The sequence below is a fragment of the Phacochoerus africanus genome, chromosome 7, assembly GCF_016906955.1.
Source record: "Phacochoerus africanus isolate WHEZ1 chromosome 7, ROS_Pafr_v1, whole genome shotgun sequence".
In the NCBI taxonomy this organism is placed as follows: Eukaryota; Metazoa; Chordata; class Mammalia; order Artiodactyla; family Suidae; genus Phacochoerus; species Phacochoerus africanus.
In genome coordinates, this window is record NC_062550.1 from 13782128 (window position 1) to 13809878 (window position 27751).

Sequence of the window (27751 nt, forward strand, 5' to 3'; positions counted from 1 at the left end):
AAAAAGGAAAACAGAAAGCATCATAAATTACAGGAGACTCATTGTCTGTGAACTTTCAGCTTCGACATTGTATCGATGCCAGCATAGCTTGGTCTCCAAGTATTGTTCCTTCTGCTCACCACTTACATATCACTGCCTTCATGCTCCTATATTTATTGAGTGGTTACTATATGCCAGGCACTGTTACAGGCCCTAGTGATGCCGCAGGAGACTAAGCAGACAAAGCCATTGGTCACGTGGAGTTTACATATTAGTGTGGCAAGTGGTTAGGCTGCTCTGGCCTTGCTTAGGAGTTGCTTAATTATTATCACTTTGAACCTATTATGCAAAATAATTTGTGGACCCTCTTCGGCAGCCTGTTCTCTGTGTAAGAAGAGGACTTTCCATTGAAGGGCAACACCACAAAGAGAGATTTTAACCACGTTTAATCCATATGTTTTTAGATAAATGTAAAAAAGAAGTCATTTTATCCACTAATTGATTATTCAACAAAATCCTGACCCCAAACCCTAGCATATAGGCAATAGACAGAAGGGGACCTTCCCTGGAGGTGAGGAGTGGATTAAGGGAGGCAGGAAAGAGGTTGGAAGGCCTGAGCTACACCCTCCAAGTCTTATCAGGGTCTGGATGTTATTCAGGAGCCTGAAGAGCTGGTCCAAGAACATAGCATGTCTGTAGGACTTCCCAGGCCAACCTGGGCCTCATATTCCAGGTAAAGGTGCACGCTTGTTACTTCCCTTCTTCCGCCCATCCTTTATTTCCTTTTTTTTTTTTTTTGGTCTTTTTTCTATTTCTTTGGGCCGCTCCCACGGCATATGGAGGTTCCCAGGCTAGGGGTCGAATCGGAGCTATAGCTGCTGGCCTACAGCAGAGCCATAGCAACGCGGGATCCGAGCCGCATCTTCAACCTACACCACAGCTCACGGCAACGCCGGATCCTTAACCCACTGAGCAAGGGCAGGGACCGAACCCGCAACCTCATGGTTCCTAGTCGGATTCGTTAACCACTGCGCCACGACGGGAACTCCCCATCCTTTATTTCCTTCACGGTGTTCAACATCTATGCAGGCCTCCTGTTTGCTAGTTATTCTGTTCCTCCTTGGGGAGTCCCCAGGGGTACCCTGAGCTCTGCTCTCCGTCCGCTCACTCGCTGTTCCCCCAAAGGGTCGTCAACCTGAGAAGCCCACCTGTGGGACCCGAAAGGACCTGTGCTGGATCAGGTGATAGAAAATGCCAGTTTACGCAAGGATCATAACAATATGTTAATCCTGGGGTTCTTTTAGAATACGGTGGTTTGAGGATCTGAAGGTGTCACTGCAGCAGCTTGGGTTGCTGCTGTGATGTGGATTCAATCCCTGGCCCTGGAACCTCCACATGCAATGCCATGTGTATAAATGGCATGCCTTACATATATTTTAGCCTTGACTATCCCTTTAGGCAAATCCAGAGCCAGGTCTTTTTTGCTGCCTATTGTGCTGGGTGACCACTTAAGTGACTCTCCTTCTGCCTCCTCTGTGGTCCTCAGGATCTTTTGAGTTGAGCAAGAACTCAGACTCTCCGAAAGCAATTGAGAGACAGCCCTGGGTTTTTGCATTTCCCCCCACTCTTTTTATAATCATCTCACCCACACCTAATCTGACAGCCAATTCCCCCCCCCCCCCCCAGGAACTTCTTTTTATCACGTTGTTCCAGAACATTTTTCTTGCCTTTCATGGAAAGAGCAACTCTCACCTAATTCAAAGAATATTTAATTACATTTCCAATTACCTTTGAAGTACAAGTGGCATAAAAACACGTTCGGTAGCAGACGCAGCTCCCTCCTGGTAGTGCAGGGCTCAGGTGGGTAGAAGCACAGGCTCCTTCTTCCCACTAGAGAGGAGTTTACCAGCCTTGGGCATCTCGCCTGCCCTGGGAATTGGCCAAGAACTTTGTGCTAAGTATAGGTTGGTTAAAAGAACATCTAAAGGGAGAAGTGGTTTCATTGAGAAGGCAGGAGAAGGATATTGGCTTTTGGGGCCAGGCAATCCTGTAAATTCTAATGACAGTTCTGCATCTTACCAGCTGAAGGTCCTGAGTAAATCACTTGACCTCTCAGGCTCTGTGGCGAAATTCTCGATGGAACAGAGGCCATTATTCTTGGCGGCATTCTCAGCCGGGCCCCTTGAGTGCTCCGTAGAAATGCACTTGACTTTACCTCAGTCTTTTGTGTTTCAAAGACCTTCATTTTTATCTTTTCAATCCGAAAGCTTGATGACTCAGCCTTCCCTGGCTGAGTCTTAAATTAAAAGGGAAGGACCCAGAGGAGCCCCTTTGTATTCTTTCTACCAGGAGTGCAGACTCTTAGGAGACCAGCAAAGGGGCTGTGTGCTGGCTTGGCGGCAGCGGCGGGGAGGCTGGGAGAGATTTCAGGAAGCAGCATCTAGTCCTTGACTTTTCAGTAGTCATTAGAGAAGGAAGCCCTGGTCAGAGAGAGTGGGCAAGGGCCAGCAAGCGGTAAGCAGAGGGTCTTGTCCTCAGGTCGAAAGGAGTTACTGGAGCCCAGGGCTGCGTAAGCCATAGTTCTTGTCCTCAGGCAGGTCACAGACTATTGAGAATTAACCAGAAAGAAAACAGACAATCCCAATACAACCTGCGAAGTACTGTGAAGCAAGGAAGTAAAGGGGCCTGAGAGCAGGAAGCAGACCCCTGTCTAGTTGGGAGCATGATGAAGTCTGTATCTGGGCGGGATTTCTATCGGAGCTCTGAGCTGGGTCTTGGCATCTGCCAACTGAAGGGAGATGCACAGCATGAGAGTTGTGAGTTAAGTTGTACTCAGGGCAAAATGAGGCCCGTAGCCTGGGAGGCAGCATTCAGGGAGCTCTGAGAAACTGCTCCAAAGAGGTGGAGGTAAGATCAATATTCTTCATGAGTTCAGTGAAAGGGAGGTGCGTTCAGGCACACGTTTTGGCAGAGGCTTACCAATCAAGGACCAGATGTCACCATTAATGATGTTAGTGCTTTTTTAGATGGAGGAGATGCAAGAATTTGGGCTCATAAAATCTTTCCCTGAAAATATCTGTCTGAAGGTCTGTTCTGCCATGTATTTCCCAGAGCACAGAGCCCCTCACTCCTTATCTCAGCCTGAGCTCCTTTCAGGGGGTGTTGAAGGTCAGCGGCTACAGCAGCTGGTGATTTAATCCCTATAGAGGTAGACGGCCAAGGCCAACCAGAAGTTGGTATATCCCAACTCTATTCCTTCCTTGTCTCTGCCCTCATGTCCCCTCCTCAGCCCCCAAACACCCATGCTGCCCCTCCCCTAGTCCTCCCCTGTCTAGGCCCCCTGAGAAGAGGGAGTGGAAAGTCAGGTGCAAGTTAGAAAGAGTAAACTGGGCGCCAGGTAGGCAAGCCCCAGGGACCATGCCATTGCTGCAGAAACACCTGCCCAGAATGCACTGATCCCTCTCTGGGACTCAACAGGAAATGCATCCCTGAGGAAGCAAGCTGTGACCAGGACCTCAAAGAATGAAATGGAGTAAATCTAGGATGATCAGATGATGTTCCGAGCATGGCATCACTTAATCTTAACAAAAGTCTCACTTGCCGAATATTGTTCCATCTATTTTATAAGCAGAATGTTAAGAACCATACAGAGTAGTCGCTTGCCCAGAATCACACAGCCCACTCTGACAGAGCTGCTAAGTCCATAGCTCTTTCTTCTGACCTAGGGCTGAGTTTCCTCCGAATTGCATTGTCCCAGGAAAACATTTTAAGTAAGATGACATTTAGTTTGTGAGCCCTCTTTTTTTCTTTTCTTTTTTTTTTGTTTTTTTTCCTAGGGCCTCACCTGCAGCATATGGAGGTTCCCAGGCTAGGGGTCTAATCAGAGCTGTAGCCGCCAGCCTACACCAGAGCCACAGCTACGCAAGATCCGAGCCGCGTCTGCAAACTACATCACAGCTCACGGCAACGCCGGATCCTTAACCCACAGAACAAGGCCAGGGATCAAACCCGCAACCTCATGGTTCCTAGTCAGCCCTCTTGAAATTAGTGGGGTTTTGAGAGCTAACTCCAGAACAAAGACCCTTCATGGTCACATTGTCTCAATGAAAGAGCCTTTGAATGTGAAGTAGCAGGCGCAGAGGCGGAGTTTTTGACGGCCATCCATTCATGAATTGGGAACAGAGTGCACTTAAAAGAAAAGCCCTGAAGGAGAGGAGAAAAACCAAGAGCAAACATGCCATCCGTACAGGGGAAATGATGTATGTTCCTACAGGCAATCTGTAGCATTTGCATAAGAGGAGTAGCGCATAACTCAAGTTTTAAAACATTTTATAATACTTAGAGAGGTGTCAGATTTCACATCTTTTGAGGAAGACGAGGGGCCGCCGTGGATTAGCATATTGAGCGTGCCACAGCTAAGCAGGCTGCAGTGAAAAATGAGGCAGGGGAAGCCAGAGAGAGGGTAATAAGAATGACGAATGGTAAGGTTGATTTTGGAAGATTAGGATGGATCGACGAAGAGAAAACAGTTGCTCTGGGGGAGAAGATCGAAAAGCTAGAATTAGCACCTTCCAACCAGACCTCCCTTTGCTTCAGGCCAGTGCCTGTGTCATTGCACTGCATGACCCACGTCCGAGGGCTCTACGTGTTTGATGGTCTCTGTGCACTGCTGTGTCCAGGAAATCTGAGGAGTCCTGGGATTAAATATGAGGCAGCTGGCTCCCGTCCAAGGAGCCTGTCTGTTGGCACCGTCGCTCTGTGGCTTAAGCCTTGGAACTGCCTGTTCACCCAGCAAATTGCACATGCTCAGTGGGCCAGGCTGTAGGGCTGTCGTTTGTTAATTTACCCGCTTTTCACCTTGTCCTCATCAGGAAAACTAGGAGAGTAATCACCACTCAATAGAGAAGATGTAAAGATTAAAACAGGTGATGCATCAGCGCCCCTATGAGACGTGGAGTCAGCTTACTGTTGTTTTTTGTGTGTGTTTTTTAACGTTGGGTTGGTTTCAAGTGTACAGCAAGGTGATTCGGTATTATATACCTACATATGTATTCTTTTTCAGATTGTTTTCCATCATAGATTATTGCGAGATATTGACTATAGTTCCCTGTGCTGTATAATAGATCCTTGTTTATTTTATGTATAGTAGTGTATATCTGTTATACCTAGTATTCTTTTTTTTTTTTTTTGCTTTCTTTAGGGCTGCACTTGCAGCATATGAAAGTTCCCTGGGTAGGGGTGGAATCAGACCTGCAGCTGCTGGCCCGTGCCACAGCCACAGCAACACGGGATCTGAGCCGCGTCTTCGACCTACACCATAGCTCATGGCAATGCTGTGTCCTTAACGCACTGAGCGAGGCCAGGGATCAAACCCACAATCTCATGGATACTAGTTAGGTTTATAACCCACTGAGCCACAGTGGGAACTCCCAAGCCTAGTATTCTATGATTAATTATCCATCAGTATTGTTCCCACTCTATCGGGGTAATTTTTAGCCAGCTGATGGGCAAAGCACATCAACAAAGGACCTTCTTGCTCATCCATTCCGGTGCTCCCACTTCACAGAGCGGAAGCAGGGATGCAAAGAGGGGAAGTGCTTGCCCAAGGTTAGGTCCTGATGTGTGGTGCGTCGTCTCACACCCTAATAGTGCGCTGGAGAGCCCTGTGCTCAGTGGAGGGGCTTTGGGTGCTTGGAGCTTTAGTCTTTTGTCTTCTCTCAGCACTCACCCGTTCCTGGCTCATTGGGTAACTTAGAACCTGACTCCTTTGGTCATCGTGGATTTTAGTTACCCATCACTGGCTTGGTTACACATAGCTGATGAAGACCAGAGGCATTTATTCCTAGAAGCAAACCAAGATCCCTAGAAGCAAGGTGATGGCTCTGGTGCATTTGCCCTGCATAGCACTTTGTGGAGCATATTCTCAAACAGTTCTAAGAACTGCTCATGGAGTTTCTTTAAAAACAGAGAAGAGCTGGTGAGGGGGTGGGCCGAGGGGAGTTTTGTGTTCTATGTACTGTTCTAAATCCCGTATTATGAAATTCTGCAGCTGAGAAATCCAAGCAATTTTGCTGACTCCTAGCATTTCCCCCAGGTGTCAACACACAGACCTGGGGTTAGGGAATGCCTTGTGGGACAGGTCCTTTAGAAGCCTACTGTGAGAAACACGTCCCCTGATAATCTGGGCTGTGGTGAGAAGAAAAGGGGAGTTCCCGCCGTGGCGTGGTGGGTTAATGATCCGGTTTGTCTCTGTGGCATTGCTGGTTTGATCCCTGGCCTGGTGCAGCGCGTTAAGGATGCAGCGTTGCCACAGCTGTGGCGAAGGTCACAAAGGCAGCTCGGATCTGATTCCTGACTCAGGAACTTCCATATGCTGTGGGTGCAGCTGAAAAGGGGGCGGGGTGGGGGGGGAAGAAGAAGGAAACAAGAAGAAGAAAAGGATTCTTGAGAGAGGGAAGCACCAATTCAACAGGATTTAGGAATCGTGGGCATCACACCACTGAAGTTTCTAAGAATAAGGAAATGAGGGGTTTGATAGGGAATACCATTTTTTTAACCTCAAAATCCTTATAATGATGAAAACAACTTCATATACTTATTTTCTAAAAGCTCCACCTTTTAGAAAAGATTCTTTTTCGGGAGTTCCTCTTATGGCTCAGCAGTTACAAATCTAACCAGTATCATGAGGGTGAAGGTTTGATTCCTGGCCTCGCTCAGTGGGTTGAGGATCCATCATTGCCATGAGCTGGGATGTAGATCAAAGACATGGCTTGGCTCTGGCATGGCTGTGGCCTAAGCCAGCAGCTACAGCTCCAGTTCGAGCCTTGGCCTGGAAACTTCCATATGCTGTGGGTTGGCCCTAAAAAAGACAGAAAGAAAGGGAGGGAGCGAGGGAGGGAGGGGGGAAGGAAGGAAGGAAGGAAGGAAGGAAGGAAGGAAGGGAGAAAAAAGATTCTTTCTAAAAGTAGTTACTTTTCCATTTATTACCTTTACATTGGGTCAGATTCAGATTTTTTTCCCCCCACAAGCATGAGATGACATACCGCCCACAACTCTTTTTTCATAAAAGCAGAAATGCATCCATCGTCTTTGCATATGCCATCGCTTGTAAGTCCTGGGCCGTGAGCTAACCAGCAAAGCTCTATGTTGGACAGAAGGCTTCCATTGTCATTTGAAAGTGTTGTAATAATTCTACGGTATTTTCAGTCTTGTCTTTATGAAGTTAACCACATAAATCAAGGCCATCTAACTGTACTAATGCACACTGGCTTCCAGTATTTTGTTGCAACTTGCTTTTCAGTGATACAGTAAAGGAATTCTATCTGGGGCCCTCCCTCTGGAGCCTTTCTTGGAATCCTGTTTTTTCTTGTTGTTCCAGTGAAAACAACTCTACCTTCAGTCGATTCCAAATCCTCACTCTCCATAAAACATTAGCATCTGTGGGAGTTCCCATCGTGGCTCAGTGGTTAACGAATCTGATGAGGAACCATGAGGTTGCAGGTTCGATCCCTGGCCTCGCTCACTGGGTTAAGGATCCGGTGTCACTGCGAGCTGTGGTGGAGGTTGCAGACCTGCGGCTCAGATCTGGTGTTGCTATGGCTCTGGTGTAGGCCGGCAGCTGCAGCTCCAATTAGAACCCTAGCCTGGGAACTTCTGTGGGTGCAGCCCTAGAAAAGACCAAAAAAAAAAAAAAAAAATTAGCATCCTTAAAGCAGGAATGCACAGCTCAGAGCAGAACTTCCCCAGGACATCTTTGCTTTAGCGCTCACTGAAAAGTTGTTCTTTGTGTATTTCATTTTCTAAACAGATTCTTGCAATTAACCAAGATGACACATGGTCAGAATCCTCTGTACTTTTTTTTTTTTTTGTCTTTTGTCCTTTTTAGGGCCGTACCCACAGCATATGGAGGTTCCCAGGCCAGGGGTCCAATCTATGCCTACGCCAGAGCCACAGCAATGCCCGATCCGAGCTGCATCTGCGACCTACCCCACAGCTCATGACAATGCTGGATCCTTAACCCACTGAGCGAGGCCAGGGATCAAACCCGCAACCTCATGGTTCCTAGTCAGATTCACTTCTACTGTGCCATGATGGGAACTCCAGAATCCTCTGTACTTTGATTTAACTCCATAGCAAATCTCCCATGTAATTTGTTCCAATACTCATTTCTTCAGGCTTTCATCATTTTTTTTTTTTTCTTTCTAGGACTCTTCCCACAATAGTTGCTGACCAAGGAATTTACTTCATTTGTTACCGGATTATCTTTTGTGTATTTTTCCCAGCCATTTTTTGCCAAGGCAGGAAAAACAAGTGTTTCCCCTTATTGGATTTTATTATCTTTCATTTTGATGTATGAAATCTCCAAAGAGACGGCAGCAGTCTTTTCAGGGGGTTTAGTGAAATGTTGTCAAGTTCGAGACTGGCTATTACAAGACTTTACACGTCATCCAAAATTTATGGTAGCTCATCTTCACATTCTGGATGCTTTGTTTTTAAATGTCTTGCTAGTCTTGCATCTTTGTACTAACATTAAGTAATATCTCAAGGCATAATACACACTCGGGCTGAAGTTCTTCTCTAACGATCGTGGTCGTAAATCTGTTTTTGAAATAGTCTTGAGAATTTAATTTTTTTTTTTTTTTTTTTTTACCGGCTTCTTGCCAGAGCTAATTAGATAGGCGTTTCTCTACTTGGGGTATAGCGAAGGAAGAGCTCAAATTGGGAGCAGAAGTGTCAGCTCAGCTCTTTCCTTGCTGGTCGTCTGAGCTCGTCTCACTGGTATTCTCAATCTGCCGTGCCTTTGTAGAACTCTTTCGTATTGTTAAAGTTAACTTTTATCTGGAAGAATTTTAGACTTGCAGAAGAACTGTAACAGTAGCTCATAGGGTCCCACGCCCCGCCCCCACCCAATTTCCCCTGTAACATCTTACGTAATAACAATGGCAAATTTGTCAAAACGGACAAACCAGCAATAGTGTATTGCTGTTACGAAGCATCAGGCTTGAGCTGCATTTCACCCATTTTTCCATTCATGTTCTGCTTCCTTTGTCTTCTCTCGTCTCTGACAGTTTCCCAGTCTTTCTGCTTCTTTTTTAAATGATTATAGGAGTATAGTTGATTTACAATGTTGCATTTGTTTCAGATGCACGACAAAGTGGATCAGCTGTGCATGTACATACATGCATTCTTTTTTCCCATATAGGTTATCACAATACATTGAGTAGACCTCCCTGTGCTATACAGGGGGTCCTTGTTAGTTATCTATTGGATATGTAATAGTGTGTGTGTGTTAATCCCATCCTCTCAATTTATCCCTCCGCCCTATGGTTTCCTCTTTGGTAACCATAAGATTGATTTTTTCAAATCTGTGAATCTGTTTCTTATAAGTAGTTCTTTTGTATCATTTCTTACTAGATGCCAGGTAGAAGTGATATCACATGACCTCAGTCTTTTTTGTGTGTTTCAGGGCTGACCTTGATACTTCCGAGGTGTGTACTGGTCAGGTGGTTTATAAATATCCCTCAAGTGTGGTTTGTCAGTATATTTTCTCACAATCTCTATGGGTCTTTGGAAAGATTATCTTGGAGGTAAAGTCCCCTCTTCATTGCACCCTTATCAGGAGGAACCTGGTCTCAACACAGGGCACCACTAACCATCTTTCCTGCGTGAAGGTGGTGTTTGCCAGGCTCTCCACCATAGAGTTCCTCTCTTTCCCGTCTCTGCTTCCTTTCTTGGAAGTCAGTCACTGTACCCACCCCACACTGGAGGTGAGATTAAGCTTCAGTTCCAGGGGGCGGGGTGGGGTGTAATCTACGTATATCATTGGGGTTCTTCTCTGGGGCAGTTTGGTTTGTTGTTGTTGTTGTTTCTGTTTATAATTCAGTGAATTTTATTGTATTTATAGTTGTACAGCCATCATCACTCTAAGGCGATTTGTCTCTTTCTCCCATTGATATTCGTCTCTTAAATCCTGTATCCGTACCCACATGGATTTATGTGCATTTATTTTACGCTTTGGGTTATAATGCAAGAGTCTTTTTCCTTTGTTCATTTGGTGACAGTTATTTTCATTAAATATCATTGGTATTATTGAATAGTATTCATCCGTACACTAACGTAGATATTAGTATGATTGATAGAACACTTAGCCAGGTTTATACCCCAGTATTTCTCAGGCTGTGAGGGCTCCGTAGCCTGCGCTCTGCATTGACACAGTTAGAAACGGGAGCTCAAATGACTTAAGACCCCGTTCTCTCTCCTCTTCTCTCTGTCTCTCCATCTTGCTGCCTCCACTTTTCTCCAGCTTGGCTGTCTGACTTCTGGCAGCCCCCCAGCCAGTGTGTGGCACTTCATCATTCACCGAATATGTACTGCACACTTGCCGGGAGCCAGGCACTGCTCCAAGCACTGGTTGCACGTGGTGAACCAGGCAGTGTAGCCCCTGCTCTCCCGAGCCTCCGTTCTAGGGCAGAATACAGGTATCAAACAGGAACACAAGGGATCAGATTGGTCATTTCAGCAGGAAGCATGCTGTGAAGAAGTCAAAGCAAGGGAAGTTAGAAGTGACCCGTGCACACAATCGCCTCTTGCCAAGGGAGTCCCTTCCCCTCAGTGACTCTGCAAAGCAGCTCTGTTGGCTCTTCATGGGATTCACACCCACACGTGGTCAGGAGTGACCCGTTGGCCAGGCTGTGGCCTGGCTCTGGCAGGTCAGGCCTGACCAGCAGCCCTGTTAGCATCATCAGAAGAAGGCAGGGTCTGGCTCTGAGGAGGAAAGGCACAGGGCCCGTGGAAGAGCAAGAGCGGGCCACAGCGAAAGTTGTCTGCTGGGAGCCTGGCTGCCTGCCAGCTTTGCCTTCGTGGCGTTCCCAAGCCGTGCGTCGTGGGGTGCCCACAACCCCAGGACGTCATGGGCATTCCGTCCAGCTGGCTTCTCGGCAACCTTGGCAGAATCCCTCAGCTGCAGCGTCCACGGAGGTGGACCGTCTTCCCTCCATCCTCTTAGTCCACAGGTCAACAGAGGCTCTCCCGGGAGGACCCTTTGGGTGAGAGTACGTGGAGCCTTAGCAGTCAGTTCCCCAGAGAGGCAGCACACGTGGCTGGCTACCCTCACAGGTCTCATGCCCGGTGACTGCAGAGATGCCTCTCAAGGCAGCTTCATGGAGGACCCTTGTACTGAGGGCGTCACTTTCCCCCTTCCTGCTCTCAGAGGTCCAAGGACTCTTTAGTCAGAGTGGAATCCAGTGTAAATTGATTGCTACCCTTGTTTTATTTATTTTATTTTATTTTTATTTTTTATGGCCACACCCGCGGCATATGGAAGTTCCCAGGCTAGGGGTCAAATCAGAGCTGCAGCTAGGGCCAACACCATAGCCACAGCAACACGGGATCTGAGCTGCATCGGCAACCTATGCTGTAGCTTGTAGTAGTGCCGGATCCTTAACCCACTGATCGAGGCCAGGGATCGAACCCACATCCTCATGGATCCTAGTCAGATTCTTAACCCGCTGAACCACAACGGAAGCTCCACTACCCCTATTTTCTAGCAAAACCAAAACCAAAAATCTTTGAACACCACAAAAGTTAGAGAACATAGCTGGATCTTCTTGGATGCATGACTCTCTCCTAGCCCTGAGTGTTATCAAAGATATCCATTTTCCTGTTGTCATTTTTTTTTTTTCCCCTCGTTTCAACCTCAAGCACCTCAGGCAAGAAAAAATAAGAAATGTTCCAGATGACAGAACAAGAAATGATAGGCTCTGGGACAGGGCCCTGATGCATGCGCTGGGCTAAGTGTTCTACATTTTCCAGATGAGGGGCCTGAATAATCACTGAGTCTGGTCTGTTTTTGTCCCTTTTCCTGGGTAATGATGCATTTTTGTCTGGGAAGAGTTTTTTGTTTTGTTTTGTTTTGTTTCTTCTGGGACTTGTAAAAACCAAGGCGCAACAGGAACCTTTGTAAAAGGAGGGGAAGGGTCAGCATTTGTGGCTTGACATCTTGAGGATCAAGGACACTCTTTTTCTTTAATAGCTGTGACCTGGTAATTGTCAGGAATGGGGAGGGAGGAGGGAGAGAGGGAGAAAAGAATCTTTAGCAGTTGATGGGAAGAACTGAAAAGAACCAGAGTGGACTCCACCAGTGGTCAGCAAACATTGACCCAGCATGTCACTGGGCTCGCAGAGTTAGACAAATAGGTCTTGCATTCAAGGAGCCGACGGTCCAGGCTTTAGATACAGACTGAGGGACAGCATCGCGTTAGAGAAGAGCCATGTGAACGGACCGTGTTTGTTCCTGGGTGCAGTCTGTCCCGGGTTCCACGGCAGGTGCCATTACCTCTTGTAGCTTATTGATCCTCTGAAGCTGGTATCGTTATTATTTCCTTTGAATAGATTGGAAAATAGAGGTTCAAATACATCAGGTTGGGGAGTTCCCATTGTGGCTCAGCAGTAACGAACTGGACTGATATCCATGAGGTTGCGGGTTTGATCCCTGGCCTCGCTCAGTGGGTTAAGGATCCGGAGTTGCCACGAGCTGTGGTGTAGGTCGCAGACATGGCTTGAATCTCATGTGGCTGTGGCTGTGGCGTAGGCTGGCAGCTGCTGCTCTGATTCGACCCCCAGCCTGGAAACTTCCATATGCCGCAGTTGCAGCTCTACAAAGCAAAAAAAAAAAAAACAAAAAACAAAAAAACTTTAAGTTGTTTGGCTGACATTTGCTTCAGTCCCCTGCCTGTTAGCACCATCCAGTCTCTGCCCAGTGTTAAATCCATCTTAGTGTTTGCCTTCCTGCACGTTCACCTCTTCAGGCCTGTCCCTGAGGCCTGGCCAGGAGGAACCCAAACCCAGGCGTGGCGTCTCCTCTGGGCTGTGTTGCCCTAGGCTGCCTCAACCTGCAGCCCCTCCTTTTCAATCTTATTTCTAATTCCTCTTTCCTTTCCTGTTTTCATCCAGCCTTCCTACTTGGTAAGGCGGCTGTTTCATGACATCTAAAACCAGATTTCTTTTGTACTTTAATGAGCACATGTGACAGGCCTTCGTGCCCATCAATCCATCAGCCTGGGTCTTGACCACACACTGCAAGGCAGTTGCCGTCATGTCCCTTTTGCTGTCTCTGTGATACTAAGCAGCAAAGTGCAGGCCACCAGGCGGATGAGAGCTGGAACGGGGACTGGGATGTAGGTGTGTGTGCTTGTCCCTTTCTCCCAGGCATCGCAATCCTGAAGATGACGAGGAAAGGGACAAGCACACATGCCTGCATTGTCCTTCTCCTTGAAATGCCACCCAAGGGAGGGACAGAGAGAGCTAAACTCCTTCAAGAGAAAATGACAAGCTGTTTGGCCCTTCGGCGAAGAAAAGGGGAATATGTTTCTCCATCCTAAAGCCCCTGTTAATGGGGCTTTTATAACTGATTTGTAGACAGACAGAATGTGAGGATTATTGAGAATGTCCCCATCATGATTTCTATTCTTGAACCAAAGGCAGCTATGGAATACTAACTACCTGCCAGGCATTATGGCACTCGGGGAGAATAATCAGTCATGGTCCCTGCCAGCCCAGAAATTCACATTCCAGTGCTGCCAGGTGCAGGCATGTAAATAAATAATTACAAGAGCATGCATTGCGTTCTCTAAATAGAGTTAAGTGCAAAAGCCTGTGGAGCATTGAGGAAGGACCCAGCAACCGCCTTGGGTGTTATATTAGGAATGCATACAATGAGAATCAGAAATAGTGGCTTCAAATAAAATAGGGGGGTTGAATTTCTTAGCTAAGAGTTCTGGAGTAAGCAGCTACAGAATTGCTTTGTAGACCACCAACGTGTTGACCTCTCCCTCATAGTCACAGGATGGCTGTCATGGCGCCAGTCATCACGCCTCTGTTCACAACAGGAGGGTGGGGGGGGGGTGAGAGGCAGATGGTACCTTATCTGAAACTTATGACAGAGAAATCAGTATCTGCTTTGACATGTGTCTTTTTGAGCAATCCTGGGTCATGTGGCTGCTACTAGCTGCAAGAAAGTCTAGAAAATCAGAGAGTAGAATCATCATGCTTGCTTGGATTTTGATTGGATCGTGTGCCATTCACAGGGGCTGGAGACATTGCAATTACAAACAAAATTAATGTTATTAGGAATAAAGAATAGGGTGAAGAGAAAGACTACGAGGAGGCAACCTTCTGGCACAAGTGGTTGGGCAAAAAATTACAGAAGTACATTTGAACTCAGCTGTGAAGGACAAGCAGACATTCACTTGTAAGTGGGAGCCGATGTTCAAGAGGCTTTGCTGCCAGTCTAAGAAGCATAGCGCATTCATTCTGTGAGCCAAGAAAGTCAGTGTAGGTCTTAAGACAGAGACCTACTTTCCAAATACCCCTTAGCTCAATAACTTGGAATACATGAGCCTCATGCTCTTATCCTCTTGGCATCTGCACACCGATTGCAATTTCTTAGCACTTTTGCACCATAAATTATTTTTAGGAACCCTCTGGGTTCCAAGTTCTTCAGAAGCTGAAGCATTGGCCCGCTTTTGCTATAGCCTTGTCCTGGTGCCGAGGTCTTGTTTCTGTCCTTGAAATGCTTTTTCCTGCACCCTTGGTGGGTGATAGAGTTTCTCATTTCTCCTTTCATCAAGGTGACTTCTGCTGCCTTCCCAGATGATGTTTAAGTCTCCTGGGCAGTAATCAATTTCCATCAATTTCTCAGGCTCATTGCAGGCTTCCTTCAAGTCTGCACATATACTCAGCCTTTATAGACATTTCAGATCCAATCCGATCACACCCCTGGGGCCCCAGATGCCCGGCAGCTTCTGCAGCCCACCTGCTATGCAACCTGGATGCCTCCCTCTCTGTGTCCTCCAGAAGGTTCAGCCCATGGTATCTGCTGAGTCCTAAGTCACCCTGCAGCCTTCGTACCCTGGGGATGAGCGCTGTCCCCATGTTGGGGAGAGCAGAGTAGGTTTCATTTCTGATCCTGTAATCTTCTGAAAATGTTATGTTCATTGCTCTAAACAGAGTCATTTGATAACTGCAGACCTGGAAGAAATAAGAGAGCGATTCCTAATGTTTCTATCTCTTTGGGTTCAAATCCTGACTCCCACTTCCTAGCTGTGTAACTTGGGACAATTTGCCTAGCGGAACAATGAGAAGATCATGTGTCGTGTTGAATGAAGAATAAACAAGCTATGACCGGTGAAGTTTTCAGAGCCATGCTTGGTGCATAGCAAACATCCAGTCTATGTTAGCTGCTAAAATTAATAATACTTATTATCATTGGGCTCCTGTGTCCCAGCAAGTAGACTAAGTTACAATCCATTTCACAAGCCTCAAGGACTGCCATCCACTCACCGGCTTTTTGCAAGAACATATTTTGGGCACATTCCCAGGGTCATTCCGTCTTGTGTGTGAAAGCTTGTCAGTGTATGTCATGTACACACCAGCTGGCTGCCCCCCAGCTGCCCCCATGGGGAGTCTCCCTCCAGGGACCAGGAAGTGACATTGTCAGGAGTCAGACATGTGCTGATCTAAATTATCAGCAATAGTCATCCTAAATCCAAGTCTCAGAGACAGGAACAGTGGCGCCGAAGATGGAGGTGCCTCGACTTCTCCTTCTGCCGTGACTGCGGGCAAGTCACTGCCCTCCCTTAGGCCTTGGTTTCTCTATACTTGAACTAGCCCAGCCCAGAAATGGTCTCCAGCAACCTCTCGTGACCATCTCTTTAGAAGCACGAGTCATCCTTGTAACTTAAAGTGGGCACTTAGGTAATGTCTGCCTCTGCCTCTCAGTTACAAGTTACAGAAAGAGGCATGATCTTTTGGGTCACAGACACAGCCCCTCTCAGTACCTGGCACCTCGATGAAATGAATGATGTGGTGGAAAGAAAAAGATTTGGGAGTAAGATGGGACTGATTTTGTGTTAGGATTGGCTGCCTGCTTACTGGCTGAGTGACCCTCAGGACTGTTGTCTGTAAAATGATAGAATCCACCTTATTGGGCTGTGTGAGGATTCAGTGTGAACACACACACACACACACACAGCAGGACAACCCTGGCCTTTGTCTCGCATACAATGGGTGATAGATAACCAATAACTATTACTTCCCTAGAGCCTAGCACCGGGGGATGGAGTAGTCTGTGTTCTGATGATTAAAAACCTAAGGAGAAAAGGTAAATCTGAACACACATTAATAGACTTTGAATAGACTTACCTATCCCAGGGCAGCCAAGTTCATAGAGTTTTCTAAAACCCCCTTGGCCTGCCAGTGACCCCACCATCTTCTCCCCCTAGGTTCCTTAAACCTGTGATGCTTTGTGTATAATAACCCCAGCATTTGCCCATAGATGATGCACAAACCCAGATCCCTGTGCAGACACAGACCAGCGTGGGGTGTGATGGGGTGAGAGCTGGCCTGGTCCAGACTCTCCACGTGACCTTGGGTGAGCCCCCCCTCCTTCATAGACCTCCCTCTCCTCGCCTGTCAAGTGCTCAGCTTCTGACACGGTAGCAAGTCAGGAACCCAGGGTTTCGGATTCAGCGCTGACGATGTGTCTCATCCGTGAGATACAGGCAGGCCAAGTGCCGTCTTTGTGAAATGGACAGTGGGATTCAAGCCTGGCAGATTCATGAATGATAAGTACAGTTTGTTTGTTCGTGGACCCAGAGGCCAGCCCTGATTTCCCCTTAGTTTCAGATTTTCCTATCGAAGAAGCTCGGGTTTCCTGAGTCTGAGACACATCCGTCTGCCTTCCTGCTGGCTCAGCACTTGGCAAGTGCCAGAATCTTCCATGGCAAAGACTGATCCCTGCTGTGTGTGAGGGTCAGCAGCTTGCACGCGGTTATTTCGATGCACGGCCCTGGACCTGCTCCTCCCCGGGGGCGGTGGTACTCCCAGGGGAGTCTTCCCACATCTTCCCTCTCGCACCCTTTAGAAGGCACAAGAGAGACACATGTTGCACCCTCATCCTTCACTGAAAGGCACATGCCACCTGCCAAGTGGCCTTCTTCCCCGGAGGGTTGGCTGGCCCTTCCTGGCCTCTCCTGAGCACTAGATGCCTGCTGTGGGGACCTCCTGCTGGTGGGGTGGGGGGGGCGGGGGCAGCGCTCTGCTAATGCAGGCTGGTGGTCCCATCGTTGATGGGAAAGAGAACCCACCCATATGGAGCCACTTCTTCTGTGCCCGGCATCTGTTTAACCGTCTTAGAACTACTTGCTGAAGTCGGGGTTGGTTGGTTGGTTTTTGGCTGCCCCACGGCATATGGAGTTCCCGGGCCAGGGATCAGATCTGAGCCGCGTTTGAGACCTATGCTGCAGGTGGAGCAAAACCAGATTCTTAACCCTCTGTGCCAGGCTGGGGATTGAACCTGTGTCCTGGCACTCCAGAAATGCCACCGATCCCATTGCGACACAGTGGGAACGCCAAAGTCGCAGGAGAAAACTGGGCAGCCAGGAAATAAAACAAGTTGCCCAAGGACACATACAGCTGGCAAAGAGCGTGGCTGGGATTCAGACCCAGGCTGGTCTGATAGCCCAGGTTCTTGCTGGACTACACCACTGCTGGCTAGGCGAGAGCTGGGGTGTGGTTTGGACCAAATAGGTCTCCTGTTATTCGCCTCACCCTGAGAGAGGGGCTTGGTCTTACAGAGCAGTGTTTTCCCAGCTGCCATCAGGGGCTGTGGCTGCCACATCCAGGGAACCCCGAGCGGAGGGCAGAGGGAGATGAGGCCTCAGACCTGTCTCAGGCTCCCGTGGACACAGTGTGGCTGCAGGAGGAGCGGGAAGCAGCTGAGCTCTGGATGCCGCTTCCTCTCCTCCTTCCTCCCACTGAGCAGGGGCGTGGCCATAGAAGACTGGTGGGGGGAGGGGAGAGTTGTATCATCTCTTCTGTAACATGACAAAGCATGAAAAAGGAAGTCTGAGCACCTGGCTCCTCCAATTCTCCACGGAGTAGAGGGCTTTGGAATCAGGTTGATTCTAGTTTGTGTTGGAGTCCCAGCTGCAGCATTTTCCAGCTTCGCAGTCCTGGGCAAGTTACGTCTTCACAGCGTCTTCGTCTTGAAACGTACCTTCCTTGTTGGGGTCCATGTGAGGATCAAAGCGAGACAGTGGTTGTGAAACACTGTGGACGGACATAGGGCTCCACTCAGGGATGAATCCCCAGCCTTGGGGGGTAAGCTGTGCTCCCTGTAAACAGCTGACTCGTAACTGGCACCCCCAGCCCTACTTTGGGCCCCTCCATCCCAATATTCGCGCCTTCTCCATCACAGTCGGAGTCAGTCTCCCTCCTTAAAAATCTCCAGTGATGCAGTCTGAGTTCAGAACATGGTCCCACGGGGCCAGGATGTCCCCTGCTTCCTTTTGCAGCCATATCTCTCTCCCCACCCCAACCCCGACCTGCCCTACCAAGCCCCTGTCTCCCCAGAAAGCTCCTGCTGATTCTTTAAGCCCCAGCACAGGCATCTCCTAGATGCTTCCCTGAGCATCCTTGAGCTGCCAGTTCTTAGTCCTCCCTCTGTGATTGCCTTTTGTTACCTGTCTGGGGATGCATCTCCCCAGCAGACCATGAACCAGCCAAGGGCAGGCAGTGCCGGCAGGGCCCTCTGGCCATCTCCCAACTTAGTATACTGTAGGCACTTAATAGTCAGAGCCAGCACTCACTGAGCGCTCTTCCTATGCCAGGCACTATGTCCGTGCTTTATGTGTATTAATGAGTTGATTTTTCACAGCAGCTCTGGGAGACAGTGCATCCGTCAGTCCTGGCTGGAGGCAGAAACCATACCAATTATTTGAAAAGAAAATTTAATCTTTAAAAATGATAACAACGCAAAGTGTTCACTTGATGTAACTATAAAAGCAAAAATAGAAAATTGCAGGAAACAGTTCCCACCCCTGGAGCTGAAGGAACAGAGGGAAGAGGTGGGAATTATTATACCTCGGGGCTGGAAGCCACACTTCACTCAGAGAAGGGGTCAGCAGGCAGATCCAGAGGCAGCAGCCCTGAGTGGGGATGGAGGGCCACGCAGCTGGTCCTGAGTTTTGGGAAAACTGCAGAATGGGTTTAACTGCTACTAAAGGAAAGAGGTGCCACCGCTGGTGTGGAGAAGGATGGTAGGGTGATGCTTACAGGTTCAAGAAGCAACAGGCAGGGGCAAGTTACTTCTTCCTCCTCAGACTTTGTCTCCCTCTCCTGGCCCCTGTTGGCAGCACTGAACAGGCAGCGGGTGGCAAAGCAGAAGCAGAGTTTTCAGAGTCCTGCCCTCAGCATCACAAAGCAGGTTTGGAGGGTGAGAGCTGAAAGCTTAAATGCTGGTCTAGGCAGAAGCTGTTACAGTTCCCATTTCACAGATGAGAAAACTGAGGTACAGAGAGGTTAAATAATCTGCCTAAGATTAAATCACTACCTAGAGCAGAGCCAGGATTTGACCCCAGGCTGTCTGGCCTCAGTGCCCTGGTTCTTAATCCCTCACAGTAAATAATGAATGAGTGGATGGGTGGGTGGATGGGTAGCTGGATGGGTGGATCGATGAATGGTTGGATGGGTGGATGGGTGGATGGATGGGTGGATCGATGAATGGTTGGATGGGTGGATGGGTGGATGGATGGGTGGATGGATGGATGGGTGGATGGGTAGGTGGATGGTTGGATGAATAGATGGTGGGTGGATGGGTGGATGGGCAGGCCCCCAAATAGTGCTCAAACCAATGCCCAGCCCTGCTGCCCACAAGTGCAGGTCCTCCCTGCCTGACCGCCTCCTTGTCACCCCCCAGGTCATTCACTGGAACTCCCCCAAGAAGCTGCGGGTGAAGAACAAGCATGTGGAGTTTTTCCGCAACCTCTACCTGACCTTCCTGGAGTACGACGGGAACCTCCTGCGACGGGAGCTGTTTGGCTGCCCCAGCGAGGCTGACGTTAACAGTGAAAACGTGAGTGGTGCTAGGCTCAGAACAGGCCCAAGGGGAACCAGATGCCCTCCCTGCCCTGGGAGTCCAGGACCCTCTGGGGTGGGATGGGCACGTCAGCAGATCACTGCCATGCTCATCCCTGTGGGTGCAGAGGGGGTACACTCGGCCCAGCCTAAGTGAGAACAGAAGGAAGCATCCACGCAGAGAAAGCAGAATAAGCAAAAACACCAGTGGAATAGCAGACCAGGTGTCCCTCCACAGCCAGGAACTCTGAGGTCCTCATGGACACAGCACTCACGTGGGAAACCCAGGATTCAGTGTCAATGCCTGGGGTGGCACAAGAGATTTTCACTTGTGGTCATTGGCATAGCTGATATCTACTATATTGTCCTCTTTCCTCACTGTTTATTATTTTTTTCATATGTTATATCTCATTTGATAATCATAGAAGCCTTCTTTTTTCCCCCAATTAGAGTTGAAGACATTTAGACACAGAGAGGTTAAGCAGGTTGTTCATGGTCACACAGCATGTAGGAACAAAGTTGAGACTGATTTGAAGTTCTGAGGAGCAGGATGTGGGGAAGCAGCACACTGTAGTGGAAAAGGCAGCGAGGGCATATAGAGTCAGGTTGACCTCGATTTGGCTTCATTCCCTTCCGATTGCCACCTGTGTGATCTCCAGTAAGTTACTCAACCTCTCTGAGCTTCAGTTTCCTCAACTATTACATAGAGATTAAAAAATATTGTTATAGGGCTGTTCTGAGGCTCAGTGAGAAATTGCATGTAAAGCACCTCACTCAGGAGTTCCCGTGGTGGCACAGCAGAAACGAATCTGACAAGGAACCATGAGGTTGCAGGTTGGATCCCTGGCCTCGCTCAGTGGGTTAAGAATCCAGTGTTGCCATGAGCTGTGGTGTAGGTCACAGACACAACTCAGATCTGGCGTTGCTGTGGCTCTCTGGTGTAGGCTGGCAGCTGTAGCTCCAATTGGACCCCTAGCCTGGGAACCTCCATATGCCGCAGGTGCGGCCCTAAAAAGCAAAATAAAAATTAAAATTAAAAAAAAATAAAGCACCTCACTCAGCGTCTGCTATATGTGAGGTGCCTGATAGATATTTGCACCCTGCCCTTTCCTTGACCTTTAGAATTAGATGCAGAAGTAATTGGTTCATTCAGTCCGTCAACATTTACTCAAGGCCTTCTTATCCTGAGCACTGGGGACTCAGTTTAAAATGAAGAATGGTCCCTGCTCTCATGGTGCTGAGAGTCTAGTGAGGAGACACAATGAATAACTAGACAAATTGTTAAGGAAAATTATCAGCCAGTGGCGGGTGCTCCATAGTGATGTATTAGTAAACCGCTGGTTCAAGGGGTCAGGGAGGACTTCTCGGAGGAGGTGACATTTCATCCAAGACCAAAATACAAGAAAGAGACAGGCTTGGAGAATAGGGGACGAGGGAAATGCAAATCAAAGCCACAACTCGGTATTTCTCCATGCCTGTTCAGATGGCTTTTACTAAAAAGATTTGAGCGTTGGCAAGGACATGGAGAAATTGTGCCCTGGGGGTGGGATGTAAAATGGTGTAGCTGCTGTAGGGGACAGTATAGAGATTCCTCAGAAAATTAACAATAGAACTATCATATGATCCAGCCAACCACTTTGGGTATGCATCCTAAAGAACTGAACTCAGGTTTCCAAAGCCATATCTGCATTTCCATATTCGCTGCAGCATTATTCTTAATAGCCAAGTTATGGAAACCACCAAGTATTCATCAACAGGTGATTGGATAAAGAAAATGTAGTGTGTGGGAATATTAGTCTCTTCAACCTGAAAAAAAGAAAGAAATCTTACCATTTGTGACACCATAGATGGGCCTGGAAGACATTGTGTTAAGTGAAATAAGTCAGTCACAGAAGCACAAATACTGCATGAGTCCTTGTATATGAGTCATCTAAAATAGTCCAACATAGGAGTTCCCTGGTGGCTCAGCAAGCTAAGGACCCAGTATTGTCACCGCTGTGGATTGGGTTGCTGCTGTGCACAGGTTCAGTCTCTGGCCTGAGAACTTCTGCATGCTGTGGGTACAGTCAAAAATGAATAAATAAGCTAAATATTGCAATATATAGATGTGGGTGATAGAATGGTGCCTACCAGGGCATGGGTCCAAAGGTCGTGGGGAGCTGTGTTCAATGGATATAAAGGTACACTTGTACAGGATAAGTTCCAGGCTCTCCTCTCCAACATAGTACTTTTAGTTCACAAGGCATGAGGCACTTAAGAAGTTTTAAGAGGGTAGAGTTCATGGTAAGTGTTCTTTACCACAAAACGAGAAGAACAACTCAGGAATTTTTGGAGGTGATGGTTGTGTTTATTACCTTGAAAGTGATGCTAGTAACTTGAGTGTATACATATGTCCAAACTCACTAGATTGTTTTCATTACATGTGCTTTTTTGTACACCAGCTATACCTCAGTAAAGCTGGAGCAGGGGGTGGGAGAAGGCGGGAGAGAGAAGAGCAAAGGAATTACATTCCTTGTGTGGAGGAAGTCGCTGGTGCAAAGGTCCTGAGGCAGCACAGGTTTGACTCAGTGGATTTTATTGTATTTATAGCTGTACAATGATCATCACAACCTAATTTTAGAACATTTCTTTCCCATTTCTGAGCCCCGGTTCACCCCTTCCCCACAACCTGTCTGTCCCCTTTGGCAACCATAAGTTTTGCAAAGTCTGTGAGTCAGTTTCTGTTCTGCAAACAAGTTTATTTGTATCTTCTTTTTTAGATTCCACATTTAAGTGATAGCATGTGTTTGTCTCTCACTGTCTAACTTCACTTGGTATGATAATTTCTAGGTCCATCCATGTTCCTGCAAATGCCATTATTTCATCCTTTTCATGGCTGAGTAATATTCCATTGTAGAAATGTACCACATCTTCTTTATCCACTCCTCTGTCAATGGACATTTAGGTTGCTCCCATGTCTTGGCTATTGTGTATAGTGCTGCAGTGAACATTAAGGTACATTTATCTTTTCAGTTATGGTTTTTTTTCCCTCAATAGATGCTCAGGAGGGTGATTGCTGGATCATATGGTAATTCTATTTTTAGTTTTTCGAGTCATCTCCATACTGTTTTCCATAGGAGTTGCACCAGTTTACATTCCCACCAACAGTGTAAGAGGATTCCCTCTTCTCTACACCCTCTCCAGCATTTATTGTTTGTAGACTTTTTGATGATGGCCATTCTGGCTGGTGTAAGATGGTACCTCATAGTAGTTTTGATTTGCAATTCTCTAATAATTAGTGATGTTGAGCATCTTTTCATCTGTTTTTGACCACCTGTATGTCTTCTTCAAAGAAATGTCCGTTGATATCTTCTGCCCATTTTTTGATGGGGTTTGTTTTTTTTTTTTTGAGCTGTAGGAGCTGTTTATATATTTTGGAGATTAATCCATTTATAAATATTTTCTCCCATTCTGTGGATTGTCTTTTGGTTTTGTTTCAGATTTCCTTTTCTGTGAAAATCTTTTAAGTTTAATTAGGTCCCATTTGTTTATTTTTGTTTTTATTGTCATTACTCTAGGGGGTGGATCTGAGAAGATATTGCTGCCGTTTATGTCAGAGAGGGTTCAGCCTATGTTTTCCTTGAAGAGTTATATAGTGTCTTGTCTTATATTTAGGTCTTTAGTCCACTTTGAGTTTATTTTTGCATATGGTGTTAGAGAATGTTCTAATTTCACTCTTTTACATGTAGCCATCCAGTTTTCCCAGCACCACTTATTAAAGGGACTGTCTTTTCCCCATTGTAGATTCTTGCATCCTTTCATAGATTAGTTGACCATAGGTGGGTGGATTTATTTCTGGGCTCTCTATCCTATTCCATTGATCTGTGTTTCTGTTTTTGTGCCAGTACCATCCTGTTTTGATGACTGTAGCTTTGTAGTATAGTATAAAGTCTGGGAGCTGGATTGGCAGGGTAGGTTTGGTGTGAGGAGCTAAGGATGGCCTGTGCCCAGGGTCTGGTGGGGAACAAGGAGCAGAGGAGATGCTGAGCAGCAGGCAGACAGGAGGCAGACGGGAAAGATGCTGGAAGTGGCTTAAAGATTCAGAATTTTGTTTTACCACTGCTGTTTGTATTCTCACCTTAGAAGTCAGGAGAAGTCTTTTAGGCTCCTGTGGTGGAGGAAGCTCTAGCTCTGTCACTTGGCCCCAGGTCCCAGTGGAGTCGCCTCGGACTCCAGCGTTCTTCTGCATCTCCTTCTACTCCTTCCTCAGGGCCTGCCTTTCTTTACCCCTGGTGGTAGAGGAAAGACAGCCATTAGGCACTTGGCCTCTGTCTCAGATCCTGGGAAGCCCTTAGAGGTTTCAACAAGCACTGTGTTTTCTCTTCCTTGGTTTCCCTCCAAGGAAGAGGCTCAAATAAAAAGCCTTGCAGGATGGCGCCATTGGTTAATCTCTGCATAGGTGACTCCCTTTTACTCTCTGTATAGGCACTCCCTTTAGAAATGACTCATCAGCTCTCCCTACCATCAGCTTCCCCTGGTGGGTCATCAGAAAGGAGGAGTTTTGGGTGGCCCTTCTCAGTATCTGTGGCAGCATCTAGTTGCTCAGTAAGTGTGCACGGGAGCCCGCCCTCTGCCAGAAGCTGTTCAGGGCACTGGGATGGAAATTAGAGGCTGGCCCAGCCCTGTGGAAAGTGCTTGCCACATACCAGTGTCAGAGACAGCAGGAGGGCAAGACAGTCCACCCGGGTGCAGGGAGGGCTGTGACGGAGAGTGCGTCTCTCTGTGAGGCTCCCGCCACCTGTCCCCCCCAGACCCTCTCCCCTTGACACTGAGCCCACACTCACAGCCTCTCTGCTCCATCCCAGGTTCCTCCCACCCTCCTTAGCACGTTGCACGTGCTTCCCAGGTCCTGGGACACCCTGACTGTCCCCCCCACCCCCACCCCTTTACGTCATCCTCTGGCATGCGCCCTAATTTCTTTTTCTTTTTTTTTAAGAATGTCATCAAATTTATTGAATACTACTGAGAGGTAAAATATGTACTGAGAATTGATCATTGAGTTTAAGAAATGGTTATTATTTTTGGACAGAGGATTTTTCGTTTACATGGTGTTTTCATTTTTCTCTCATTCTGTTTTTTATTATAGTTGATTTCCAATGTTCTGACAATTTCTGCTGTTCAGCAAAGTGACCCAGTCATATGTATACATACATTCTTTCTCACATTATCCTCCAGAATGCCCTATTTTCATCAGCCCATACCTACTCTCCATAATTACTTGGTTCATGTCATTTTTTTCCCTAGGTTTTTTTTTTTCCCCAAATATAAGACCATTACATTAAAGACCCTGCCTGGACTGTTCACCTCTGGGCCCCCTCCTCTAGAGCAGAAGCGAGCATATAATAAGCACTTAATAAACATTCAGGGAATGAAGAATGAAGGGCCAGGCAAAGGGAGAGCAAGTGAAAGAAGCGAGAGAGTTCAGAGAACCTGCTGGTAGTTTCTGCCCTGGAGCAGAGGGAGGCGTGTCTGGAGAGAGGGCAAGAATGAAGCTGATCCAAGGGCCTTGGCTGTGCTGAGTTTAGACTTGATCCTGTTGGCTGTGAGGAGTCAGCCAGGGGTTTTCATCACAGTCAGATTTACATTGTAGACAATAGAATGGAAGGGACGAGACTGGAGGCAGGGAGACTACTTAGAGGCTGTGGCCACAGCCCAGGCAAAAAGATGGTGCTGGGGCTATGACCAAGAGCAGCAGCAATGAGGATGGAGAGAGCAGACGGGTTGTTCTGTGGGCGCTGAGAACAGGCCAGCAGGTGCAGGTGGCTCTCACAGACTGAGATGGCAGGTCCCTGAGCCTTGCTTCAGGCAGGTGCCTCTGGCAACAGGACGGGAAGAGAGTCTGTAGCATCCGGAACCATGCTTCTGCGGGGAGTGGTACCCCAGTCCATTGCAGCATGCCCCGTGTCGTCTGTACACACAACCAGAGAAAAGCGGTAAGACCTGGGATCGGCCAAAACTGGGTGCTCCCAGCTCTGGGGGCAGAGGTCATTGGAGCTCTGACAAGCACACTGGTGTTGTAGCCTGACAGAAAGGAAGTCAGGGACCTCCCCCTTGGCCTGCAGATCCTAGACAGGAAAGGGCCCCAGCGGTAGGGTCTAAGTCTCAGAGTTCATCTGCTCGGGAAGACAGTCATCCAGACCATCAGCAGCCATAAGCCTGGTGATCCTGGGGCAGCCATGCAGGTGGAAGCCTGACTCTCACAGCCCTTGTCTGGTGGGGGAACAGACAGGCAGGGGGTTGGCATCCAGGGCGGTAAGTACCGGGTCAGAGAGATGCTTTGAGGGCACACGAGAAGGGCGTCCACCTGACTCAGGGAAAGAAAGTGCATCAGGGCAGACTTCCTGGAGGAGGCGAGATTTGAGGAATGAGTAAGGAGGCGTGGGAAGGAGTGGAGAGAAGAGCACGGGCATTGGGGACTGGAGGGGACAGTGAGCGTGCACACTCAGCTTCCAATGAAGATGACGTGAGCACGAGCACGTGCTGGGCTGCACAAGTTCATTTTTGCATTATTATTACTACTTCTTCATAAGCAGGTGGTGACGATGATAAGGGCGTGAGCTCGCTCATCATCCCAGATCACCCAGTTAACAGACACAGGAGCTCAGAGAGGTCACGTGGATGCTCTGAGCCTCGGGTTTACCATCTGATAAATAACTGGGCACAAAGATGGCTTTGTCATGCTGTTCCGTGGATAATATATATTGTCACCAGAAATAGGACTTAGCATCCAGAACCGTGTTTATAGAGGTGGGGTTTTTCACAAACTCCAGTGCCCAACCTGTCTCATCATAATTCGTTATTTCACAAATGGGTTAAGGGTTTTTTTAGACTTTTTTTTCTAGAAAAACCTGGCAGAGAGATGAATGTACAGGGTCACTTGGAAATCTCCACATAAAGCATGGGAAGGGTTGTCACATTTGCTCCAAACAACCCTGGATTTCCCCCCAGTTAGGAGACTCTGGGTAGGAGGATGAGGTGGTTTGGTTGGTCTTGCTGCCAGAGAGGGAGAGAAAAAAGAAAAAAGAAGAGAGGGAAGGAAGGAGCATCAAGACAGGGGATCAAGGTGATTCAACTCAGGAGCAGACCCATTTTCCATCTGCTGTTTGGGGTGCTTGCCCCCCAACGAGGTGGTTTTGTCGGGAAGAGCTGGGGCTCCAACTGTGATACAGAATAACGGTAGCTGATGGGACAAAGCACTCCTGGCCCATGGTTTGTCTGGGCATCTCTCCCCAGAACATGTAAGTTAATCTGTGTAATGCAATAAGCATTCAGTAGGCATTAGTAACTATAATTTGATTGAAGGCACATGGAGGCTAAAATTCCATACCGTAGCATTTCTCTCTGCTCTCCTCAGCAACCCAGTCCCTCAAGCATATCCAAGAAACCCCGAGACACCGCAGAACACAGCTGGATAGTCACAGACATTCTCCACCCTCTAATCCGTGCAAAAATCCTTCTATGGCATCCCTAACAGGCTTCTGCTGGAATCCTCCCAGGGACAGGGAGCTCACCACCTCCAGCAGCTTATTTCACTATTGGAAAGCTCCAGATGCCAACCCTTTCTTCCTTCCTCATGTTGAGTTGAAATCCCTCCCCTACCCTTCTGCAAGGACTCCAGTAATCTAAGTTCTGTCTTTTGGAGCATTGGAAAAAAAGCACCCTCCCCCCCCACCACACACGCCTCACCATTGTCCCTGACAGCCAGGCAGAGTGTAGTTTCCATACAGTGGGCTATGCAGAAAAAATGTAACTCTCTGAGCACTGTATTTATAGAGGGCGGCTTTATCATCAAGAGTGCCTTGCTCCACCTCAGGGAATT

At 47.7% G+C, this 27751-nt stretch overlaps 1 protein-coding gene across 2 annotated transcripts in view; it reads left to right on the forward strand.

Moving 5' to 3' along the window:
• The window catches only part of LARGE1 (LARGE xylosyl- and glucuronyltransferase 1), a 604219-nt gene that overhangs the window by 524545 nt on the left and 51923 nt on the right, over positions 1–27751 (forward strand). For both annotated transcript variants that reach the window (XM_047786443.1, XM_047786442.1), the window contains exon 10: positions 19736–19891. In XM_047786443.1, the coding sequence (XP_047642399.1) occupies positions 19736–19891 (156 nt within the window). The remainder of the gene's footprint in view (positions 1–19735; positions 19892–27751) is intronic.